At 41.4% G+C, this 13164-nt stretch overlaps 1 protein-coding gene across 2 annotated transcripts in view; it reads left to right on the top strand.

Annotated features, from left to right (window-relative positions):
- Positions 1-784: 784 nt before the first annotated feature.
- rtf1 (RTF1 homolog, Paf1/RNA polymerase II complex component) overlaps positions 785-13164 on the top strand; it is a 35076-nt gene continuing 22696 nt past the window's right edge. The window contains exon 1 of one of the 2 annotated variants that reach the window (XM_062041247.1): positions 785-987. In XM_062041247.1, the coding sequence (XP_061897231.1) occupies positions 904-987 (84 nt within the window). In that variant the 5' untranslated portion in view covers positions 785-903. Of the gene's footprint in view, positions 988-1472; positions 1601-13164 lie in introns of those variants that run through there. The other variant, XM_062041248.1, reaches the window with a different exon arrangement.

Below are 13164 nucleotides of genomic sequence, written 5' to 3'. Positions count from 1 at the left end.
AACTTGTTTAAGTCGGGGTCCACTTAAATTGATTCATGATACAGATATATACTATCATATGTACTATCATCATAATACAGTCATCACACAAGATAATCACAATGAATTATTTACATTATTTACAATCAGGGGTGTGGAGGGGTGGGGGGGGTAGGATATGGACATCAAGTAGTGGACATAGGGAGAGAGAGAGAGAGAGAGAGAGAGAGAGAGAGAGAGAGAGAGAGAGAGAGAGAGAGCGAGAGAGAGATCAGAAGGCATAAGAAAAAGTATCTGCATTTGATTGTTTACATTTGATAATTAGCAATCCGGGAAGGGTGTTGGTTTAGGGTTGTAGCTGCCTGGAGGTGAACTTTTATTGCGGTTTTGAAGGAGGATAGAGATGCCCTTTCTTTCATACCTGTTGGGAGCGCATTCCACATTGATGTGGCATAGAAAGAGAGTAACTAATTAGATGACCGTAGTAACTAATTAGATGACCATAGTAACTAATTAGATTACCATAGTAACTGGTATATCATCCATAAGCGCAGATTCCAACCATTGAAGTACTTAGTATAGTTGAAGACTTACGTTCATTAGAAAACATCACTGCACATCATAATGGCAGCTACACTTTACTTCTCAAAGATCTAAAAAAAATTATTTGGGAATGTCCGGCGGGCCAGATTGAAAAGCTCAACGGTCCGCATGTGGCCCCCGGGCCTTAATTTGCCCAGGTCTGGGCTAGTTTAACAGGGAAAAGCTAGGCCGTGACGTCATCGGGAGCGCGCAAGCGCAGTATCGCCTTTGTGTGTCAGACCGCAGAGGGGCCAGCTAGCTCGGCTAGCAACGAGCGGCTAACAGCCGACATAAGACGGAACACCGCGGTGGTTAGCAGCTTAGCTCCGCTGCTTGTTCGCCATGGTCAACGTAAAGAAGCGGAAAGGTCGGGTCGTCATCGACTCAGACTCCGAGGACAGCGCCAGCGACGACAACTTAGACGAGGTAGGAGCGCGCGGGCTGTGCGTTTGTCTCGTTATGTGTGTCGACTTACGAAGTTGTCAACACTTTAGCTAATTGCGCTGTTTTGGCCCGGCTCGGGCTTAATAACACAAACAGGCCACTCTTGTTAAAAACCTCCGCATAATCTGCTGAGTTAAATCATTTTTCCCAATTTCTAATGTCACATGCTCGCATTTTTTCCCAGAAAACTACGTTCAGTGTGGGCAGAGCTAACATTAGCCAGTGAAGTCATGCTAGGGCTAATGTGAAAGTAGCGTGCAAAAGCCGCAACCATGTTGTTTTCAGGTCAATGTTTACGTTTTTCAGGTCAGTGTTTACGTTTGTCATTCAGCGATCTGATTGTGACCTAGCTATGTGCAAGCCATGAACACGATATGTTTGCACCGCGCAGGCTGGAGCTCAAGTGGCGCTTCGTCTTAAATAGGCAACCTTATCGCCATTGTGACGTCACAGGGCTGGAGCGGACACGCTATTTTTGGGGTGATGTTGTCAAACCAAGGACCGAGTCGCTCTGCAGCTTTGAAGGCTTTCATTAGCAACATTGGCAAACAACCAACACAGGAGGCTGTGGCCGTTTCCAGCTTCAGAGATGCAGGTATAAAAGTATTTTGTTGCATTCCAGTTCGTGCCTAAAAGTCCGACCGAGTTGGTGCATTTGTTTTGGTTTAAGCTAAAGGGGAAGCAAGCAAATAATTTTTTTAAAAAGGGTTACTTTTGTAGGTTTCTCTATCATCATGTTTGTTCAAAGAGCAGGTTTGTGTATTCCTGTAGTTCGCGCATGGAAATATATTTCCCTATATGAACTAAAATGTCTTAATTTTCATGGCTGTAGATTGTCACTGAATGCATCAAAACTATGACATCTGTGAAGTGAAAACCCTTTCAGGTGACTACCTCTTGAAGCTCATCGAGAGAATGCCAACAGTGTGCAAAACAGTAATCAGAGCAAAGGGTGGATATTTGGAAGAAACTAAAATATAAAACATTTTTTCAGTTATTTCACCTTTGTTTGTTAAGTACATAACTCCACATGTGTTCATTCATACTTTTGATGCCTTCAGTTACAATCTACAAAGTAAATATTCATGAAAATAAAGAAAACGCATTGAATGAGAAAGTGTGTCCAAACTTTTGGCCTGTACTGTTTATGTGTACAAATTACAGCAAAACACTGTTATCTACAAGAAGGATTTTCTCTAAATAATTATATTCATTTTAGTTTTCAAATTATTATTTTTATTATCCTCATATTTACCTATTGTTTAATGTAGTACTTTGAAAGTAATTGATTAAAAATAATTGACATCAATATTTGTTTGAATGCTCCAAAGCATTGAAAAATTCATCTATTTATTATTCTTCAACTTATTATTATTCTTCTCCAGATTTTGGCGCACTTTACCTTCCACATTTTTCACCTGATTCAAACCGTTTCAACTTCAAACTGTTCAGCCTATTCGGGAATTGCGGGCTTTCCCTTGACAAATTCCAAAAATTCCCAGAATTCCAGGTTTTCCAGGACACTTTTCCCATTCAAAAACAAATTGGCCATATTTCAAACTTCCACCATTTCCACATTTTTCAACCGATTCATACCACAGGAGGCTGTGGCCGCTTCCAGCTTCAGAGATGCAGGTATAAAAGTATTTTGTTGCATTCCAGTTCGTGCCTAAAAGTCCGACCGAGTTGGTGCATTTGTTTTGGTTTAAGCTAAAGGGGAAGCAAGCAAATAATTTTTTTTAATAAGGGTTACTTTTGTAGGTTTCTCTATCATGTTTGTTCAAAGAGCAGGTTTGTCTATTCCTGTAGTTCGCGCGTGGAAATATATTTCCCTATATGAACTAAAATATCTTAATTTTCATGGCTGTAGAATGTAGATTGTCACTGAATGCATCAAAACTATGACATCTGTGAAGTGAAAACCCTTTCAGGTGACTACCTCTTGAAGCTCGTCGAGAGAATGCCAACAGTTTGCAAAACAGTAATCAGAGCAAAGGGTGGATATTTAGAAGAAACTAAAATATAAAACATGTTTTCAGTTATTTCACCTTTTTTGTTACATACATAACTCCACATGTGTTCATTCATACTTTTGATGCCTTCATTTACAATCTACAAAGTAAATATTCATGAAAATAAAGAAAATGCATTGAATGAGAAAGTGTGTCCAAACTTTTGGCCTGTACTGTATATGTGTACAAATTACAGCAAAACACTGTTATCTACAAGAAGGATTTTCTCTAAATAATAATATTCATTTTAGTTTTCAAATTATGATTTTTATTATCCTCATATTTACCTATTGTTTCATGTAGTACTTTGAAATTAATTGATTAAGAATAATTGACATCAATATTTGTGTGAATGCTCCAAAGCATTGAAAAATTCATCTATTTATTATTCTTCAACTTATTATTATTCTTCTCCAGATTTTGGCGCACTTTACCTTCCACATTTTTCACCTGATTCAAACCGTTTCAACTTCAAACTGTTCAGCCTATTCGGGAATTGCGGGCTTTCCCTTGACAAATTCCAAAAATTCCCAGAATTCCAGGTTTTCCAGGACACTTTTCCCATTCAAAAACGAATTGGCCATATTTCAAACTTCCACCATTTCCACATTTTTCAACCGATTCATACCACAGGAGGCTGTGGCCGTTTCCAGCTTCAGAGATGCAGGTATAAAAGTATTTTGTTGCATTCCAGTTCGTGCCTAAAAGTCCGACCGAGTTGGTGCATTTGTTTTGGTTTAAGCTAAAGGGGAAGCAAGCAAATAATTTTTTTTAATAAGGGTTACTTTTGTAGGTTTCTCTATCATGTTTGTTCAAAGAGCAGGTTTGTCTATTCCTGTAGTTCGCGCGTGGAAATATATTTCCCTATATGAACTAAAATATCTTAATTTTCATGGCTGTAGAATGTAGATTGTCACTGAATGCATCAAAACTATGACATCTGTGAAGTGAAAACCCTTTCAGGTGACTACCTCTTGAAGCTCGTCGAGAGAATGCCAACAGTTTGCAAAACAGTAATCAGAGCAAAGGGTGGATATTTAGAAGAAACTAAAATATAAAACATGTTTTCAGTTATTTCACCTTTTTTGTTACATACATAACTCCACATGTGTTCATTCATAGTTGTGATGCCTTCAGTGACAATCTACAATGTAAATAGTCATGAAAAAAAGAAAACGCATTGAATGAGAAGGTGTGTCCAAACGTTTGGCCTGTACTGTATATGGCTACAAATTACAGCAAAACACTTATCTACAAGAAGGATTTTCTCTAAATAATAATATTCATTGTAGTGTACGAAAGCCTATTGTGTGCCTTTAACCAGTTTTGTAATGTTCCTATGCATTTAGGTTGATAGGTCAATCTGTGACGTCATTTCCCCTTTAAAGCACGTCTTTGTCAGAATAGCCGGTTTCAATCAGTGGTGGCAGCCAGCCTTGTGTGCGTTGACGACTAAATACCACACACACACACACACACACACACACACACAAAACCATACACATTTAAATCAACAATAAAGATGATTAAAGGATTCTCTGGCCGGAATCTGTCCATTGTGTCCCAACTCTAAAAAGAACTACTATCCCTTCCTTACTATTGGTCCTTCGAGCCGGATAGAGTTCCACCATCAGACACTATGGAGTCATCACCTGCTGATCACCAGCCCTCTGTCAGGCCAAAGAGAGACATTCGACTACCACAGCATTTGGCCCCTTACGATGTCACCCTCCTTCCCTCTCAACTGCCTGCTGCCCAAATCTCCTCACTACCAGTAGGACAACACGGTGAAGCAAGGCCAACCAGAGCTAGGAGTGCGTCAGAGTACCAGTCATCTGCTTCTTCACGTCGATCCTCTCGGCGATCGCACGGGCTTCAACTGCTCCAAAATATTCCGGATGTTCAAACAGCTGCCCTAGAGGAGCGAATTAAAGGTTTGGAGCTTGCTGACCTACAGCAAGAAATAGAGGAGGAAAGGAAAGCTGACTTGGAGGCGAAGAGATTGGATGCACAAGCTAAAGAAGGACAAAGACTACAAGAGGATGCTCACCTTGCCAAGGAGAATATGGCAAGGGAAATGGAACGGCGCAGACGCTTAAAGAAACTGGAGAAAGACTTACACATTGCCCGTATTGTCAAGTCTTTCCTGTCAGAGTCTGAAGATGATGCAATGTCAACAACGTCAGCTCCGCCCGCTGCTGACATGCTTCAGCTCCCATCAATAACTCCAATGAAATCCGCTGCCGCTATCCCGATTACACAGCCATTGACAACGATTCCCATTCCTGTGCAAGGTGCACAAACTTGTGTCCCGACTTTAGTAGCCCCCACTACAACTCCTGCATCTGTGTCTTTCACAAGTCAACATATGCCAGTCATTCCCACATCTAGTTATGCATCAACAATGACACATGCAGCCGCAGTGCCACAAACCATGCAAACTTCTGTACCACAACCACCAGTTCCAGCTGGTGCACCTCCTCCTGCTGGGCAGTATGTTCAATACCCATTACCATCTGCTACTCCAGCCCCGGCAGCACCACCCTGGTCCTACCCGGGCATCGAGACGCTGATCGCTACTTCCTATGGCATTCCCAAACCAGTACTTCCAAGGTTTGAGAGTGGCCGGGAAAGTGATTTCGCCCTACTCAAGATGGCGCTAGAGAACTTGATGAATAGTCATCCTCACCTCAGCGAGCAATATAAATATCAAGTTCTACTAAATCAGCTCAAACTCCCTAACGCTCTGCAGTTAGCCAAGTCATTCATGTATGACCCAAACCCGTACACGGCTGCGCTAGGGGCTCTACAAGACAAATATGGCCAGCCTAGACAACTAGTACAGAGTGAACTAGGAGCTATCCTGAACTCACCAGCCATCAGAGTGGGGGATGCAGAAGCTTTCGACACCTTTGCTCTCTCAGTTCAGACCTTAGTTGGTATGCTGCGGACTTTAGAGGGACCCCTTGGATGCGAGCTCAAATGTGGTTCTCACGTTGACCGCCTCATAAGTAAAATGCCTCCTGCTCACCGAGACGGATTTATGGAATACTGTCTTTGTCGAGGCATTCTACAGCCAGGTACCAACCAAACTTACACCCTGCCCGACCTGGCATCCTGGCTTCAAGTTAAAGCTCAAGCTAAGCGCCTCGCCAGCCGAGTCACTCACCTCTATAACCCGGGGCCTCCTCCTGCCAAGAGGGATTATAATAGTCCATGGCCCAAACAAAGGACAGCATCAATTCTCTTATGTTCTGGTGAAACTGGTAGCAGCCAGAGCACCAATCTGACAAAGTCAAAACCCTTTAAACCTAGTCCTTATTGTCCATTTTGCAACAGTAAGGAACATTACCTCAACTCATGCCTGGACTTCAAGAAACTGAATACCAGTGAGATAAATAAGTGGATCCAAGAAGGTAACAGATGTTGGAAGTGCGGTCGTGGCCACAAAGCTGCAGCATGTACGCTTAAACGCCCTTGTAAATTATGCAAAGAGACGCACCTCACAGTACTGCATGACACGATCCAAGAGTCATCTCAACAAGTCCTGATGATGAGTAACCAAAAACCCACAGTCTACCTGGAACAGCCTCAAAGCCCTCAAAGAGTTTTGCTGAAAGTTGTTAAAGTGCTCCTACAAAATGGAGACCGCACTCTAGAGACATTTGCTGTGCTCGATGATGGTTCTGAGAGAACACTCATCCTCCCCTATGCAGTAGAGCAACTACAACTTGCTAAGCATCCTGAAACTCTTCACCTGAGAACTGTTCAACAAGAAGTGAAAGTGCTCAATGGTTCGTCAGTCAGCCTTCACGTCTCCCCCATCTTCAAGCCAAGCAAGAAGTATTGGATTAAAAATGCCTTCACAGCTGAGAATCTGAGCCTATCTCAGCACACATATCCAGTAGCGGCCCTCCAAAAACGCTACGAGCACCTCAAAGACCTTCCTTTGCTGCCTATCCATCGAGCGCAACCGCTACTCCTCATAGGTTCTGATATGTCCCAGCTTCTTGCTCCTACAGAGCCGGTGCGAGCAGGCCCATCTGGCGGCCCCATAGCAGTCTGTACCAACCTAGGCTGGTCCCTACAAGGTCCGTCTGTGATTTATGCATCTTCCCATCAGCCTTCCTGTCTGCACGTTACCACTGAATCCCCATATACCGAACTTTTCAAGAATGTGGAACGTCTCTGGCAGATCGATACTCTCCCTTACGTCAGCGAGAAGATTGCATCTCGTTCCAAGCAAGACCAACAAGGTCTCTCTCTTTTACAGACTGACTCTAAGCGTGTACCTGTTGATGGTATCCAGCGCTACGCGACACCCCTGTTACGTCGCCAGCCAAGCACTATGCTATGTGCACCTTCAGATGCTGTAATGCCAAACTTGCGCCGCATTGAACGCAGGTTGGCCAAAGACCCTCACCTTGCAACCTCTTATCGTAGAGAGATGGACAAACTTATCAAAACAGGATACGTTGCTGAGATTCCTTCAGAGGAGGCAGCAAAGAGTACTGAGTCGTGGTACGTACCACATCATATTGTGCACCACAATGGGAAAGACAGAGGGGTCTTCAACTGTTCTTTCTCCTACAATGGCCAGTCTTTGAATGATCATCTCCTCCCTGGACCAACGTTGGGCCCTACTATGATTGGAGTCCTCTTGCGGTTCCGATGTCATGCAATAGCCATAAGCGGGGATATCAAGTCAATGTTTCACCAGATCCGCTTACTTGACCATGATAAACCACTCCTTCGATTCCTGTGGCAGAACATGGAAAGGGAATCTAGAGCGCAGATCCGTGAATGGCAGGTCCTACCTTTCGGAACAAGCTGCAGCCCCTGTTGTGCAGTGTACGCCTTACAGCAGCACGTCAGGGACTATGAGCCACCAGACTCTCTGCTCATGCAAGTGGTTGAGCACTCCTATGTGGATAATTGCCTCCACAGTCTGAGTAAGGTTGAAGAAGCCAAAGCTCTCATTGACACTCTGCGTGAACTTCTTAGCAAGGGAGGTTTCGAGATCCGACAGTGGGCTAGCAACATGCCAGAAGTTGTGGCCCATCTACCACCTGATGCACGATCAGCAACTAGTGAGCTGTGGTTATCCAAAGCAAGTGATAACCTCCACGAACCCACTCTTGGACTATACTGGGATTGTTTGAATGACACTCTGAGTTTCAAGCGTCACACAACAGAATCATCAGCTGCCACTCTTCGAAATGTCTACAGTGTCCTGGCCAAGCTTTATGACCCCCTAGGATTCATTGTACCATTTACCACTCGGTGTAAGGTGCTCATCCAAGATATGTGGAAGTCCAACCTTGGCTGGGACGACCAGATCCAGCCTGCAGATCTCCTTGACAAGTGGTCAACCTGGGAAATGATCCAAGAGCACCGCTGGAATAAGGGCCCGCACTTCCTTTACCTGCCAGAAAATGAGTGGCCCAATTTGCCTACATCTGACCTGGAACCGGATGCCACAGAGCTGAGGAAATCCGCCTTCGTTGGAACTATTTCCTGTGCTTCATCCACTCAGCTTACTGATTTCAGTAAGTTCTCCACATGGAAACAGCTTCTACAAGAGACAGCTAGCTCCCTTCATGGGGCGGCTGTTGCTGGTGCTTCATCCCCACCTTCCGCCGTGGATTTTCTGCAAGAACGTAACAAGTGGAGGAACGATGGCAAGACCCTTTTGGCTGGTCAAGTTGTCTTGATAGTGGATCCTCAACTCCCCCGAGGATCGTGGCCTGTAGGACGGATCACTCGAATCGCACCTACCTTCGCCCAGTCGCCCGACTGATCATGCTTCCACCTCTTGATGACGAGGACACTACCTCATAGACTTTCTTCTAGTTTCAACTGCCATACGGACAGTTGGGGGCGGCTGTGTACGAAAGCCTATTGTGTGCCTTTAACCAGTTTTGTAATGTTCCTATGCATTTAGGTTGATAGGTCAATCTGTGACGTCATTTCCCCTTTAAAGCACGTCTTTGTCAGAATAGCCGGTTTCAATCAGTGGTGGCAGCCAGCCTTGTGTGCGTTGACGACTAAATACCACACACACACACACACACACACACACACAAAACCATACACATTTAAATCAACAATAAAGATGATTAAAGGATTCTCTGGCCGGAATCTGTCCATTGTGTCCCAACTCTAAAAAGAACTACTATCCCTTCCTTACAGTAGTTTTCAAATTATGATTTTTATTATCCTCATATTTATTACCTATTGTTTCATGTAGTACTTTAAAATTAATTGATTAAAAATAATTGACATCAATATTTGTGTGAATGCTCCAAAGCATTCCCATATATGGTTTTCTACACCAAAATTCATCTATTTATTATTCTTCAACTTATTATTCTTCTTCTCCAGATTTTGGCGCACTTTACCTTCCACATTTTTCACCCGATTCAAACCGTTTCAACTTCAAACAGTTAAGCCTATTCGGGAATTGCGGGCTTTCCCTTGACAAATTCCCAGATTTCCCAGAATTCCAGGACACTTTTCCCATTCAAAAACGAATTGGCCATATTTCAAACTTCCACCATTTCCACATTTTTCAACCGTTTCATACCACAGGAGGCTGTGGCCGTTTCCAGCTTCAGAGATGCAGGTATAAAAGTATTTTGTTGCATTCCAGTTCGTGCCAAAAGTCCAACCGAGTTGGTGCATTTGTTTTGGTTTAAGCTAAAGGGGAAGCAAGCAAATAAATTTTTTTTTATAAGGGTTACTTTTGTAGGTTTCTCTATCATCATGTTTGTTCAAAGAGCAGGTTTGTCTATTCCTGTAGTTCGAGCGTGGAAATATATTTCCCTATATGAACTAAAATTGTGGGTCACCATTTCAAAACATTGAACTCTGCAGGTAATTAGAATTATTTTAAAATGATGGTAAATGGGTTACACTCATATAGCGCTCTTCTACCTTCAAGGTAGGGCTGGGCGATATGGCTTTTTTTTAATATTGCGATATTTTAAGGCCATGTCGCGATACACGATACATATCTCAATATTTTGCCTTAGCCTTGAATGAACACTTGATGCATATAATGTAAATGGTGAATGGGTTATACTTGTATAGCTTTTTTCTACCCTCAAGGTACTCAAAGCGCTTTGACACTAATTCCACATTCACCCATTCATACACACATTCACACACTGATGGCGGGAGCTGCCATGCAAGGCCCTAACCACGACCCATCAGAAGCAAGGGTGAAGTGTCTTGCTCAAGGACACAACGGACGTGACTAGGTTGGTAGAAGCTGGGGACCGAACCAGGAACCCTCAGGTTGCTGGCACGGCCACGGCGCGGTTGGGAACCTCACTAAAATCTTATTTTAGTAAGGTTTATCAAGGTTAACTTCAACTGATGATGCGTGACAAGACACATAGGAGCACAATTTCCTTTTAACATTAACTGCCAAGTTAAAAAATAAGTTAACTGTGTAGTAAAAGTTAAAGGAGAACCACACTTCTTTTTTTTTTGGAATTTTGTGTATCATTTACAATCCTTATTTAAGACAAGACCACATGTTTTTATTTTTTATGCATTTTAAACCGTTAATAAACAATAGCAAAAATCAACTAACAATGGAGCCAATGAGTCACTCTATCCCGCCTATAAAGCGCTCTAAAAAACATCCAAAAGCCTCCGTCATCATTTTATACATATATATAAAAAAATAAAATAATATTTACGTATTTTGCTTATTTTAAGCATACGGAGGAATATTAATTTAAACCACTGCGTAGTAAAAGTTAAAGGAGAACCTCACTTTTTTAGGAATTTTGTTTATCATTCACGATCCTTATTTAAAACAAGCATACATATGTTTTTATGCATTTTAAACCGTTAATAAACAATAGCAAAAATCCGCTTACAATGGAGCCAATGAGTGACTCTATTCCGCCTATAAAGCCCTCTAAAAAACATCCAAAAGCCTTCGTCACCGTTTTATATACACACTGTAAGTATATACTGTATGTAATGTAGTAACAGGTACATTTGTAATAATATGTAATATTTACGTATTTTGATTATTTTAAGCATACGGCGGAATATTAATTTAAACCACTGTGTAGAAAAAATTATAGAACTGCACTTTTTTTTTAGGACTTTTGTCTATCATTCACAATCCTTATTTACGACAAGAACACATGTTTTTATTTTTTATGCATTTAAACCGTTAATAAACGTTAGCAAAAATCAGCTAACAATGGAGCCAATGAGTCACTCTATTCCGCCGATAAAGCGCTCTAAAAAACATCCAAAAGCCTTCGTCATCGTTTTATATACACACTGTAAGTATATATGTAATGTAGTAACAGACACATACGTATAATAACCTGTAATATTTACATATTTTGCTTATTTTAAGCATACGGCGGAATATTAATTTCACAGACGCATTACAAAGTTCGCTTTTCCCTTCAACAACAACAAACCTACTACTCATGGCAGTCTTTGTGAGAGACAACAAAGACTGCTTTGGGACAAATGATGATTCAGAACCTTATATTTTTGAGCCTGACTATAAGGGGATGATCTCCAATTTTTAGAAGCTAAGTGCTGAATGAACATAATAAAACAATCACTTGCTGTACGTCTTCTCTTCACTGGGATAGATTTTACTGGATGTTTGTCCTTCCGTTTAGATTAAAAAGCAAATAAGCTACTTTTAATTTTGTTAAATGTTAAAAGTTTTAAATGTTTACATTGTTACAGAATATTTAGTCATGTTGTTGTCAATGTTGACTGAGTGGCCATACTTCTTTTTTTTTGTAAATAAAAGCCATGCCTTTTGAAAAAACGGGCCTACATTTATTTTTTCATCTTCATTTTGAATAAAAAAAAAAATCGGTAAAAGGAAAAATAATCTATAGATTAATCGAAAAATAATCTATAGATTAACCGATTAATCGAAAAAAATAATCTATAGATTAATCGATAGAAAAATAATCGTTAGCTGCAGCCTTAGTGTTGGCCCCTCGCTTCCAAATTTACATAGCCTCCTTGATCCATCGCTTGTATTTCTTTCTTTCTGATGAAATGACTTTTCCTTGGCTGTTAGTTGCATGTTGTGTGTCACACTTCATGTTGTTGTGTTCTGGAGGTCGGTGTGTCGCCGTAACGTGCGCCGCTGTCACTTCTGTTGTGTGGGTCGTGTCTTAAAGTCGTGTAGCGGTTTTATGTTGTTGTGTTGTGTCTTTTGTGTTTGTTGTGGCTGTTGCAGTCGTGCTTTAGCTGAATGTTTTTGTGTTGTAATTTATGATATTGTTTGTCTTTGTTATGACCTTTCTTAGCCACCGTAGCTATTCCCGATTTTTCTTTTGATGGCACATTGACGGGCAAACAGACTTAAACGTTTAGAGTTCTTGTCATTAAAAATGCTAAACTTCATATAAAGTCTCCTGTTCTTAAATACAATTTTCTTTTTTCTAGTATCGATAAAATCGATCGATTCCTTTTTAAAACGTTCTTGGATCGATACCTATCTTGACAAGCACACATCTATATACTTGAAATTTAGGAATATAAATCAATCTATCGATATATCGATCAATCGTTACACTCCCTAGAACAGTGGTTCCTAAACTTTTTTCACCAAGTACCAGCTCAGAAAACATTTGGTAGTAAGACTGTTCAGTTTGTGTCTTGTTTATTTTAGCGTCGACTACGGCCTCGGGTAGTCAGATTGTAACGACTTCCATTGAAGGCTGATAAACCTTTGATAATGACTCGAGTCATGTCATTAAAATATTTATTTAAATGATTCTTTGGTGTACTACTAGATGGAGCCTGCGCACCACAGTTTGAGAATCACTGCCCTAGAACATAGAGAACTAGAAAAAACAACTCACATGTTCTTATGTTTGATGATCATGTTTGTGAATGCAACCTTTCTTGCCATACCCGTCTTGGTGCATAATGAGGAAGTGCTGTGTTGTCGTGGCTGCGGCACTGGCGGTGTTGTGAGGGTTGCTGTTGGCGTTTTAAGCTCAGCAATAAAGTTTAAAAAGGGCATCAGACTGTGTTTCTGTCAGGACGCTCCATAACTTACTTACTTCATATGTTATTTACACAATTTCACTGCTAAGCATTTGTTGCTGGTGGCTGAGTCTGCATTCATTCAGCA

This window comes from Entelurus aequoreus, linkage group LG03 (assembly GCF_033978785.1).
Source record: "Entelurus aequoreus isolate RoL-2023_Sb linkage group LG03, RoL_Eaeq_v1.1, whole genome shotgun sequence".
NCBI lineage: Eukaryota > Metazoa > Chordata > Actinopteri > Syngnathiformes > Syngnathidae > Entelurus > Entelurus aequoreus.
The sequence above is the reverse complement of the archived record's forward strand: the minus strand, read 5'-3'. Positions and strand labels throughout refer to the sequence as shown.